We start from the raw sequence: 13,303 nt of genomic DNA on the forward strand, positions 1-13,303 counted from the left end.
TATAATATACTATTATATTTTTATAAATGTCTTCTTCTGTACAGGGTCTAACCAGAAACCTACTCTCGATGACATCACCAAGTTATTTTTGACCAGAAGATTTCCTTTGACGCAAACATTAAATAAATATGCCTTCTTTCATCTGTGCAGTATTGTTCATACTGGGGTTCTTAAAACTTTACAGAATGAATTATTTGTGCTGCAAGACATCTTCCTGCTGCATTTACCAACCTGAAAATATGAATGGGAAGATAAAAAGGCCCTCACTGTGAAAACAGAGCATGCGTTAAGTGTTCTGCTCATTCATTTGTTTTCCTTTATTCTCCATCACTTTAAATTTCTGACCTTGAACAAGACAAGAGCAAAATGAGAATCCGAATGTAAGATGTATGAAGAGAAGAAGCGTGGGCGATATGCAGAAAATAAATAGGAAAAATAAATAAATAAATAAACAGGGGAAGTGGCTGTAATAGAAGACAGAGAGGAAAGAAGATGGGCTCTCTCACAACCTGATTGAGTGTCTCATTAAGTGAACGAGCACACAGGGGAAAGTAAAAGGTAAAGATCTTAAAGGAATGACTCGTCTGTCTTCTTGAATCACACAGAAAGGTGGAGTTAAAAATTTAGATTAAGATAAAGTAGGTGAACCACCTGCTTTTTACATTTACTATTACACTGCTGAAAATATACAAAGATAAATGAATGCAGTTCAGTTAACTCCTTTTACATCACTTAGACTGATAACACATCATATAATGATTGTGGCAATCAGTGAGTTAATTACTTTTAACTGGATAAAGGGGAAGAAAAAACAGCTTCCCCAAACAAAATCACGTGTAAGTAGCTAAACAATAACTTAGTTTGAGAAACTGGGGACACAAACACTCAATTTCTGCTTCAACTTCAACACAGAAGGGAAACATTTCTCTTCACTGAACACCAAATATCTCCAGAACAGCTTGAATTGACTGTGAAGCTCATAATGCAGCCATTGCCACAGAAGCCACAGATGATCCTCTGTTTAATAAAGCTGACATTTTTTAATTAAATATGCTGACATAACCGAGCAAAAGCAGTGGAATGGATATTCACGGTCAGTATCTGCAGGGAGAAACAGCACTCTGATAATAATTCAGCAGAATGAGGCTGAAGGAAGAAAGGGTGAACACAGATGAATAGCAGAGGAACGGCTGGCTGCCTCAAAAACAGGAGGAGAGATTAAGTAGTCGGACATTTCCACATCAATTATGCAGTTTTCTCCGCAGCATGTCTGGACAGAGCAGAAACTCAAATATTAATGCGAGCATTTGATTGTCGTCAGATGGGAACCTCTGTCTGTCTAGTTGGCTGTGCAGAACATGTATGCACATATTGGAGTGAACAGGTAGGTTATTAGTCAGACAGATTGCTTGTTAGTGTACATCTTACTTGTGTCAAATGTCTTATACATGATGTAGTATGGCTGCAAGGATGCTGCTGAAGTTGCATTTAAAAGGACATGGAGTTGTCCCTGGAGCTGTTAGCAGGCTCACCCACTGCACCGATCCTCCCTGTTCATATTTTATACTATAGTATAAAATAATGTCCACGCACATATGCACACACAGTTCTAAGTATATATACTTAGAACTGTGTGTGCATATGTGCGTGGACATTATTTAAGATCCATCTCTCTCAGCAAAGAGAAATCAGACACATCAGCGATGGGTCAACTGGTGTGTTTGTGTTTAGAAAGGATGTTTAGGTCTCCTCAGACGTTTTTGCACGAGAATGTGTTTGTGCTCATAGGTTGATGACAAGAGTACCAGATGCACGCACAGGACACGCAGTCACGCAGTGTTTCACCACAAAAGAAAGTCACTTTAATCCTTTTTTTAATCACCAAAGACCGAACAGATTGTCATGAAACATAAAAACTAGACATTCCTTCGCTATTTGCTCTCCCAGCCTGTGGTATCCTCTTTTATGGGGAAGACACTCACAGCACCTGCAGGTTTTTGCCAAATAATATATTGATATGTATTTAATACTTGTGTGTATTAACACCTTCACAATTATAAGTCCATGAGCTAATGGACTTACTGACATATAGGGCTGCCACGATTAGTCGACTAGTCACGATTACGTCGACTATCAAAATCGTCGACGACTGATTTAATAGTCGACGCGTCGTTTGAAGCTTTGTAAGATCACAAAAGACGCAGGAATAAGTAGCAGGATTTAAGAGTGTAATAACGGACTGAGACAGAAGATGGCAGCACTGCATGTACAACGATGCCAGCTGCCGTTAAACCCCGAAGAAGAAGAAGTAGCTCTGTCCCAGAATTCATAGCGCAGCCCAGCTCAGTTTCCAACAATGGCGGCAGCTAGTTAGTTTTAATATTACTCTTATTATTCTTTCTGGGTCACAAAATAAACGTTTAACATATTTTCAGGCGAGAATGTAGCTGTGTAAACCTCAAATATCTGCTCAGTTTATCAAGACACCACATATTTTCAAAAGCGCTCCGACGTTTTCGGAGACATCTGTTACCCACTAGCTCGATAGCGAGCCGGGGGCAAGGTCACTAGAGCCGTGAGAACACCGGACTCCCTGCAAATTGTTTTCAAACCCACCAACGTCTTTCGCTACTCAGGTTAAATATATATGAGTCACTTAGATAACTTACAAATGTTATTGTTTGGCTTTTTTTTTAGTATTTTATTTGTTCCTGAGTAAATCGGTTTGGCTGAGATTAAAGTTATAGTTTTTACACAGCTGAATAAACGTCAAGCAGACAGCTGATTATCAGAAGTGTGAGATGCTCGAGAATATACTCCAGTGTCCCGTTAGATTTTAGATAGCAAGGAGTTTATTAAACTTCACCGAAACAATCTGCAAATTTCATTAAAATTTAATAAACTATCATCTTGTCTTTATTTTTAGTTAGCACACACCTTAAACACTTAAAGCTGTAAGCTAATGATCGTTATATAAGAGCAGATGCTGCTGGTGCAATAAGCTGTACGTTTTACTCCAATGGATGATGATCTGATTAGTTGACTAATCGCAAAAAATAATCGGTGACTAGTCAACTATCAAAATAATCGTTTGTGGCAGCCCTACTGACATATAATGTATGTTCAACACAACATGCAAATCATGAGTGCTGAGTCGATTGCTCGCAAGTATTTTGGACTGAACTCTCCACGTTTTTTGACAGAGATTAGAGCAGACTTGAAAACTCAAACAGACCTGATCTAAGATCACGTCTATGCTTTGTGGATCTCCCATGTGTGTCTTTATATGTACTGCAGTAAAGTGAAATAGCAGCAATGTGTCCATCTATTGATCGTGCAGTCTCAACTGACACCACAGTCAGTTATAATTATGCCACAATCAAATAGTTTCCAAAGAAAAATCACTATGGAATCTATGAAAAAACACTGTGGCATGAATTTTGCACCTGAATAAGAAAAAGTGAAGTGAAATGTAAATTATAACTGAGTGCATGTAGTAAGAAGTCTCATCACACCATATATAGAAGCTACTTTGCTGTCACATTTTTAGGTTTCCTGCAGTAAACTGCAGTGACAGTGACCTACTTTAGCAAAAACCAAGACATATGCTTTCATATCAGATACATGCAAATGTGATATCTACTCTGTGGCTCTTCATTTTCACTTGCCTGCTCCCTCTCCGGTGAAGACGAGGTGGGGAAATCAAAATAATTGGGGAAGGGGTAAAAAGAAATGTGCAATACATGCATATGTATGTATAAATATATTTAGCCTTGAGTCTGTGACATGAAACTGAACAAAAGAAAAGCCATCTTTCTTGCAGTCCTTCATTACAATTGCAAAAATGAGCAGTGGTTTGACAGTATTCATCTCGACTCAGAGCGTATAGCTGCCAATCACAAGCTGACCTTTACCAAATAACAGCTTTCTGTCAGCCAGGAGAGCGGAAACTACGGGCTGGTGAAGTGAAACAAATAGAAAAGATGGAGATATTCTGTGTGAGTAAATGGGGGAGAAGAGAAGAGAAAATGAAGCTTGATGTTAAAACATTACAAAAATATCAAGAGAGGAGAAAAAGAGATCATGAGAGAGGCAACAAGGGATTCATGCAGACCTCCAACATTTAATAAGTCTTTTTTTTTTGGAGAGGATTGGTGCTCATCAGACCCTCAGGATATTAGACTGAAGAATTTCCATCTGATTAGCAGCAAATGGCTTGGTGATTGAAACTATGATGAAATTCAGGATTATGGCAAGAGCGAGAAACTGAGAAGGAGGAAAAGGGAATGAAAGGACAAGGCTTAACCTCCAGTGGTTCATATTAATCAGTTCGTGTCTACAATGAGATATCACAGCCTGGATTAGACAGTTACAGTGGAAGTGTGGAGCTGTGTTCACACGTGATATGAAACCAAAATTTATATTATTCAAGTAAACAGATTCAAACTAAACAAAGTGTAACAGGACAGAAAATGAAAAACAGCATCTTTAATTAGTGCTGTTTAATTAGAGGTATTTAATTCCTGCGCAGGGTCTAGGACACATAGACAGCACTGCAGGACTAGTGGCACAGTTACCATGGCAATGTAGCAGCTGGAAGATGTAAATGGAGAGGAGGAAGGGAAGATAGAAGAATGGAGCAAAAGAAGTGTACAGTATTAGTAACAGCAAACCACACTGTGAATACAAACAGGCAACCACAGATCACTTCTACGCACTGCAGATGCCCCGTAGGACATCTATCCAGTCAGATATGAAACTATGAAAAGAAAATCATCATGTCAAATAAGTAATGTATGATGGTGAATTACTCCACATCGAAAGGAGCCAGCTGAGGTGGTTCAGGCATCTGACAAGGATGCCCCCTGGGCGCCTCCTGGGTGAGGTGTTCCAGGCATGTCCCACCGGGAGGAGGCCCCGGGGCAGACCTAGGACACGCTGGAGAGATTATATCTCTCGGCTGGCCTGGGAACGGCTTGGTGTTCCCCCGGATAAGCTGGAGGAGGTGGCTGGGGAGAGGGAGGTCTGGGCCTCTTTGCTTAGGCTGCTGCCCCCGCGACCCGGCCTCGGATAAAGCGGATGAAGATGGATGGATGGATGGATGGATGGATGATGGTGAATTTTTTTATCCTCTCAGTGAGCTGCCAAAAACAGTTTAAAACCCCCTCTCAAAAACAAAAACAACATGTCTTTTATTTCCAACCCTTTCCATTGTCTTTTGCTAACTTCAGCCATCACAGTATTGTTCCTGTGTCATTTCACAGCATAATGAAATACAGGAAAATCTGATTAACAGATCAGTGCTTCAGCATACAAGTAGAATCTGTGCACCTTATAGTCAGAACAGAAACCATACACTAACCACAGGACTACAACCTATAGATATTCAGCTGATATTCAGGGAAGACAGCAATTTACTTTATGGTGAACAGCAGCTCTTGTATAAATGATCATTCACTGACACCAAGGTCGCCAGTCACACAATAGACTGGTGCCAAAATAAAACAGTGCTTGTGCTATGCTGTGGGGAGTGGAGGATGACAAAGCTCTCATCAGTAGCAAAGGCTCGCTGATTGCTTGGCTCTAAGCCTGTGTTTCATAGTTCATGAGTAGTTTATGAAATCAGTATCAGGATATCAATATTTAAATATATATTTTGGTGGCTTCAGAAAATGGTTTGAGATCAGTGTCTGAGAAAGAATGTTACAAGAGTAAAAATAAACTTTACATTTACAAAGTGGCTTTTAAACTTCATTTGACTGACTGACCAAACAATACTTGTTTAAACAGTATAAACCAGCACTGTGCAGTAAAAAGTCTTTAACTGAGCTGGATTTAGCATGTTTGCAAAATTTATTTGCACTAAATTTTAAAACGCTATTAAAATTTAAATTGTTGCTGGTTTTGTTGCTGTTTGTTATTTAACTCTTTTGGAATTTAAGTTTATTTTACCATGTTAAGAAAACTTTTTCTCATATTGTCCGAAATATTGTTATTGCCAATATAATTTTGAGGCGATGTCACCCACCCAAAGAAACACTACTACCACTATCGGGTGAAGGTAAACACAACATGGTAATGAGTGTTTCTCTGTGTCACGCAGCCTCTCCTTAATATTCTCTCCTCAATATTTTACCATCTTTCCATCTTTCATATTCATTGAGCTCTCGCTCTCTCTCCTCCCATTCAGTTACTGCCACCAATAATCCTTTTCCATTCTGCTGTTTCAGTCTATATTTTGATTCCTTCGCTCAGTCCCCTTCAGGCACCATCAATCATAGTTTTTCTTTTTTCCATCTCTTTTCCATCTATACATTCGAAGGGTGGAGGAGAGGATGGGTGGGTGTGTGGGTTGGTGGGTTTGTGCGCTTGTCTTCCTGTCAGATGTGTTCAGAAGACATTTTGTTAGCACACATTTCATCGAATCATTTGGTGTGTGTGCATACAGCTTCTAATATCAGCACACACACTTTTTCATAGCGAACGTACGTATGATGGCATGGTGGGTGGAATCCTTTGGAAGTGACTCTTGCCTGCTTCTTCTCAGGAGTATTTCAAGAGTATTTGATAAGGGTGAAATATTTTTCTTTCTATAAATGTGTCAGTTTGTCAAAGATCAAGGCAAAATCTCATCTTGATGTATTTCCTGCTGCAAGATCAGCTTAAAGTTATAGACACTGACCTTACACAGGGAGACAAGAAAATGCAATACCAATTTGCCAAATTTGACGAAGTGGAAGCAGCTTCCCAATGATTTTATGTGCTCTAGCACATTACAAAAGGCTAAAGCACATAAAATCATTGGGAAGCTGCTTCCACTTCATCAAATTTGGCAAATCTAAGTCACCCAGCAAATCAGTGGTTATGCAAAATTATTGTCAAGGTGCTTGACTTCTTTTTATCTGATGAGATTAAGCAATCAAAATTCTGTCAAGAAACTACTGCTAATTGTGCCAGAGTGCCCTCAGATTATACAGTCCAGAAAATTTATACACTATCCAAAAAAACAAAACAAAATTCACCCATATTGGGGACTCCCCTGTTGTCCAAAAACAGTTGGGACATGGATTCAAGATCTTTAGGGAGTTGTTGGATGGGTTTGGGGAACTGGATGCTGACACATTATTCTCTGTGTTATGTGGATTTCAGAGCGAGTGGATCTCACAGAGGCTCAGTCAGATTATGAAGTAAGGTGTCTGGAGACTGAGCCACTTCAGACTCTTTTCTTTGTAACTTGAAAATAGTAAAGAACAGCAAAGGTGTGGTGCGACGTACTATCCTTCTGTTATCAGCAACTGCTCTTCCTATGAGAGTTGTGCCTCGTCTTCAGCAATGTGTTCGTGGGAGTAATGGTAAGTGACATTCGCATGAATGCCTTCGACCCGAGGTTTCCCAGAAGAACATTGTATTGTAACAAAATAATCACCTGCATGCTCAGCATATATGCATATGTTTCAGTGATTTTAAAAGCTATACAAATATTGCAGGAATGCATACGAATTCAAGCCAATCAGCAAAGACAACCATCAGTCTGTCTTCTGTCTTGCATTACTGTAACGATATCTTGATGATGTCAGTTTTAAAAGTGTGAAAATCTAAGTAATGCATTGGTAACAATCTATACAATAATTAAGATGAAGTAAATATTTCATCTTAATTATAGTAACATGGTGTTAAATTACAAATAATAATATTTACTAATCAATAATAATGGCAACATTTATTTAAGGAGTAGGTTTGTTTAACAAAAAATACTTATTTTCTAAATATGTTTCATATTATACAGATAAGAGAAAATTACTTTAAAATCGGAGAACATTTTGCTAATATTATTTGCTTATTATTTACAAAGATTACATTTTAAAATAAAACTTTCTTTACTTACCCAGGCATTTAAATGCTTTTGTTAAAACCCTGAAGCAATTTTACAATAAAGAAAATAAACAATGAAGTATTTTTTTTTATTTCAGATTTCAAACTAATTAGTAACCAATGGATGAACATTAAAAGTACTAAATATTCAACAGCAACAAACTATTAGCTAAAGCATCATTATAAAAAACAATGGTTATTAATAAGTGTTAAAAATAAAAGTCTGTCTGCGGCAGCTGACCGTATGTCAGCCTGTGCATTCATTCACACAAACAAACATCTCACTGTGCGATCTCAGTGTGCTACCGGAGCTGTTAATTGAGCTTTGTTGGTGTGTGATTGTAAACAACACGACTCCATGTAATGCAACTTGTCTGCTGTTACTACACACTTTTAGCAGAACAACAACATTTGAGCAGAGTCAAAGTTTCCAATAAAACAACACCTAAATTATCACCTTTTCATCATAATTTATTCAGCAACTTTTGCTATGCTACCAGTGAGAGTGGATTTGGACTACTGAAACTGGGACTATGGATACTGATGATATTACAGTATTGAGTATATCAGGTCTATAGTTTGAAACATCAAAGGCAGTTTATATAAAGGAGTGTGTGTTACCTGTGTGTCCATGCAGAGGTGAGTGTGGTCGTGGCAAAGTGGGCGAAGTGCTGGACGTGACAATCAGGCTCTTCCTGTTGCTTGCCCGACAACTGAGAACAAAAACAAAGGCAATTTAGTGACTTCAGCTTAATCTAAGTTCAAATTTGAAACAAATAAAGTCAGGGTAATTAACTCTTTACATAAGTACAAGGATTTCATAGAACCTTCAATGAAGGACACATTCCTGGCATGGAATTTGCTTCTATAAATGTTCCTTGGGATTTCATAGCCACAATCACCAGTCACAGACATTATGAAAGCACATCATAACCTCACACACTCTTATGAATGCTAAGTTAGTCATTTGTTCTTGTTTACTCTTATCGACTCTTATAGAGTGAGGTGCGCTCAGCTGAATTACATCTTATGCAGAAGATGTAGTTTTAACAAAATAAGAGACTGAAAGGTTTGGGCTGGGAAAAACAGATAGGCATCGTTAGATGGTACTCTGTAGGAGACCTCAGCTCCCCTTTGGGCTAAGATGCTCATACGGATGTGTACATACTGCTGTACCAAAGACACTCGTCGAGGAAAGAGCAATCTGCTTTAAAGCTGTGACATCTGTCCCTAGACAGAAGGAGAAGAGGAGGAAATAAGGGGGCAGTCTTCACAGCTAACACCTCCAACATAAGCTCACAAGATTATTCGACTTTGTTGTTTACTCTGAAGCTCCGAGCCAAGTGTGCCTGTAATGACTTAGGAAGGGCTAGCTTCACTCAGGGGAAATTACAGATGGAAGAGGATGCTGTGATGTGGCATCCAGGTACGCTGATATGATATCTTTCTAAAGTGACACATTTGCTCAGCAGCCACCTCTCACATTCAGACAACACTGGCTGAGAACAATGCACGTGAAGGCAGATGCCCATGTTGTTTTTAATGAAAACGCAAACATAGTGACTATATTTTAAAAATGAGCATTACACCTATTCTGTCATGCTTTAAGAGTGACAGAGAACCAAAAGCTGTATGTTCACAAAAGATGCTGCACAACGATTGCTAAACAGTATAAAAGCTAGCAAAGCACAGGAAGCTAAACTCAGGCTATAGTGATAGGCGCCCAATGTTATGAAAACAGGTGAGTGAACAAGGCGGAGGACAAGACCGACTGAGGGAATTAACTGGGAAGAGGGAAGAAAATGGGAAACACGTGAAAACCGCCACATGTGAGAACAACTAGACAAACATTAAGTAAAAACCAGAAGAAAAAACCCCCGAGAGAATTCACAGCCAAACCAAAATGGAGACGAGAGACCTGGACTACAAAGCAGGATGTTTTTTATCCAGGTAACGTCATGTTCAATCCCATTTTATCTACAATGAAGGTGGCTCACTTCGTGCTGGAGTATATTGTTTTGGTAGTTTTTGCTGCAAACCTAACCTGCTCAGGTTATTTTTCAGGTTAGGGAGCAATTGGTGCAAAATCAACACCTACTGACCAATTAACTTTATGGAAAACAGCAGTCACTATTACTGGAAGACCTCGTGCGTGGATGGTAGGAGTGTAATTCAGAGTGCAATTCAACACTGTAATGTCTTTGCATTTCCCTGATGAACATCAGTAAAAAGTAGAGATTCTATGACTCAGTTCTATTCCTTGATTTTTATTTGTGCTGCCTGAAAATCTACAAAATGTTTATTTTTTTGAGCCTTGATATACCCTTCTGAGAACCAGCCTATTCATTTCTGTCCTGTGTAATGGACATTTGTTTTTCGTCAATATCTTTTGACTTATTTGAGCTACCCTACTAAGTCCTGATGTGCTTAATAGAGGACATCCTGGGCTTTCCATTGATATCTCCTGAGTCTGGGTATTCTGTTTTAGTGCCAAAGAGGACGGAAATTGAAGAAATGTTCAATGGGAAGACTTTTTTTCCCTCGGTTCTCAGAAAATCTGGTCCTCAAACAGTACACCTATACTGCGCTTAGAGATCTTCATTTTAAATTTGCATGTAGACTAAGTATAACTTTGAATTCTGATGATCTACTCTGACCACTAAGTACTACCAGGGCTGCAGCTGAAAGAGCAAAAAACAAAATGATTTTCTATTTTAAATATAAACTTAATGAAATGCTTGATTTTAAGCCATCAGATTCTCTCGTGTCTCAATTTGGTGACGTAGTTGTAGTCAGATGTCCCACACCTTCCATGTGAACGTGCAGAGAAACCCAGAGTTAACTTAGCGAGTTGATAAGCAGCTTTGTATGACTGCTTATCTTGATTTCCAATGTTCAGTGAATCCAGATAACAGAAAGATAGCTGGGGTATGTTGAACTCTGCTCACACTAAACCTGATAACAGACGCAGAAGGACAGGCACCAACAGAAAGAGGAACAGACGAGGCAACACTGAGGAAACTAAAACAACTAAACATGAAGACATGAACCAAAACTAAAATGAAAAATGAAAATTAAAAAATGATAAAACGCTGTAATATCGCAAATACTTAAAGACACATAATGAAATCTAAAGCAAAACTCAACAAGAATCAGTTGCAGACACTGACAGTGTAGTTATACTTGTTCTACTTCTTCTACAAGGACTGGGATGCATGTGCAGTTGGCCCGTCGTAATGTAGTTTCTCAATGGCCAAGTCCAAAAAGCAGACTAGCAACAAAAACAAAAAGGTATCCTTGAGCTCGCTTTCTGATGATTGGGACCCGAGTGGAGCCTAGCAGAGTTGTGAACATGGAAAGCATCACAAAGGCTGTAAAGGATCTCCATACTGCAGGATAACTAATTACCTGGAGCTATTTTAATCCCACGCACAAGACCAACAAAATTATGATTTATGTCATTTACTACTATTCTCTCCCTATGCAGCTGACGCAGGTTTATATCAATCTACACAGCAGCCTGTTGAACTGCATCTCTCTGAATGGAACCTATTTCAAAACTATGCGTGTGTCAGATTATGACGACACTGTCTTTTACTTTTCTTTTTTGTTTTGTAACTTTAGCAGTGGATAAAAACAGTGGTTAGTTTTTAACATTTTACTTTCGTAAACTTTAAGGTTCTTGATCATGACAGAGCTCGTATATTGAAACATTATTATTGATTATTGACTCATTGACAGCATCAAAGCTAAAAGCATATTTTTTTAAAAAAAGTTTTAACTATAAATTTACCCTTTATAGTTAAAACAGAATGGTTGGCATTTGTTCATCTTTGATTGAGTACAAATCAAGCAGTCCTGTATTATGTCTGTACAGAAGACAAATGCTAAGTACTTCCTTTCAGTCCTGCTGTGTGTATATTATTCTAAATTGTAGGAAAATGTCTTTAGAGAACAAATGGACAGACAAATTGGGACTCTCCTGGCAAATTGTCTCGATGCCAGCAGGTGTCGGCACAGTAACAGCATGTGTGTGCTGTGTTAATTGGCCCATCACATCTGCTGGCTGTAATTATGCAGTTGTGTAGTGCAGTGTTTTTGACAGGCTAAACGCGCCTGAATGATCACACAACAAACATTTTTCCACAAAGAAAAAAATAGTTTGAAATCTCTCTTAAGTATGTTTTTAAATTTTCTTGTCAGATATGCTCTTAATCTTTGTTCTATGATTTCTACGCCTAAAGTTTAGGAACTTTAGTAAATCTTACCCTAGTCCTTTAGTCTAGCTTCAGAGTTAATATATTAGAATTGATATTTAGGTAAAGGTTATGTAAAGGGAACAAAAAGCGCATCTGGGATTTTAAAAAATATATTTCATAATGGCAAAAAATACTATGTGTAATGTAGATACGATATTCTGTATGCAAATGCATGTATCTTCTACCATCTGCTGAAATGTGCCACTTCAGCAGTTTGTGGCAGCATGTAGTCGACACACAAACATAAATGACAGATGTACTGCCAAATAAAAGATTCAGTGATGTGTGTTCATGGAATATCTTCATCTTACGAAGACACACATATACACCATTGATCTTTTGAAAGTTTTCCCCTAAAGCCTGAAATTTAAACGTCGAAAACACAAACGCCTACACAAAAAAGTGGCCTAAGGCAGGTGATCATTAGGAAATAGTAGAAGAGATGTACAGAAAGGGTCAGCTGGAAAGAGAGAGAGATGAACTGATGACCAAAATTCAGAGTCTGCAACAATGACTACAACTTCAAGTATTAAAGTAATGGATTGAATGAACAACAGGGAAGCTAATTAAACAGTTGCATGGCCTTAAGGTGCTATTAGAAGAAAGGTCATTGGGTTTGTCATCAAAAAATGTTAAGCTGAAGTCTTGATGCTGCAAATGAGAACAGATGATTGAGGCTCCAAAATGTATAGGCTCCATCCTCTGGGGAGAAGGGGTGTGGTCAAGAAAGTCAAAGAAATCTGATCATTGGATTCATTTTCAATTTAAAGTTCAAATTATAACCAAAAGTCACATTTCTTGATGCATGCTGAATCATCCAGGTAAGTAAATCTCCAAAAGTTGATTCTGTTCATCTGGACGTAGAAACACTGAAAACGCTACGCTACGTCCAGAATCAACTTCTGGAGACAAAAGACGTATTAGAATTTTTCTGGATCTGTAAATGCCATCCAAGCCTTCAAAGAAATCAGGAATGGTTGCTGAGGTAATTTGTAAAGTTTTAAAATGGAAATCTTGAGGTAAATGTGGAAAAGGTGATGTTGGTTTGACAAATGTCTGCCAGAAAGCAGAAGATTCAGAGTAACAACAAGGGATGAGAAGTGAAGAGAAGAAGATTAAGAGAAGCAAAGGAACAAATGAACCGCCTTCGCCAGGAGACGACAGAAGGGTGA

The 13,303-nt window shown here is 38.5% G+C and overlaps 1 protein-coding gene across 7 annotated transcripts in view; it reads right to left on the bottom strand.

Moving 5' to 3' along the window:
- mast2 (microtubule associated serine/threonine kinase 2) overlaps window positions 1-13,303 on the bottom strand; it is a 172,527-nt gene that overhangs the window by 41,924 nt on the left and 117,300 nt on the right. For all 7 annotated transcript variants that reach the window (XM_026147103.2, XM_026147105.2, XM_026147104.2 and 4 more), the window contains one exon: window positions 8,494-8,585. In XM_026147103.2, coding sequence (XP_026002888.2) covers window positions 8,494-8,585 — 92 coding nt within the window. The remainder of the gene's footprint in view (window positions 1-8,493; window positions 8,586-13,303) is intronic.

This window comes from Astatotilapia calliptera, chromosome 17 (assembly GCF_964374335.1).
Source record: "Astatotilapia calliptera chromosome 17, fAstCal68.1, whole genome shotgun sequence".
NCBI lineage: Eukaryota > Metazoa > Chordata > Actinopteri > Cichliformes > Cichlidae > Astatotilapia > Astatotilapia calliptera.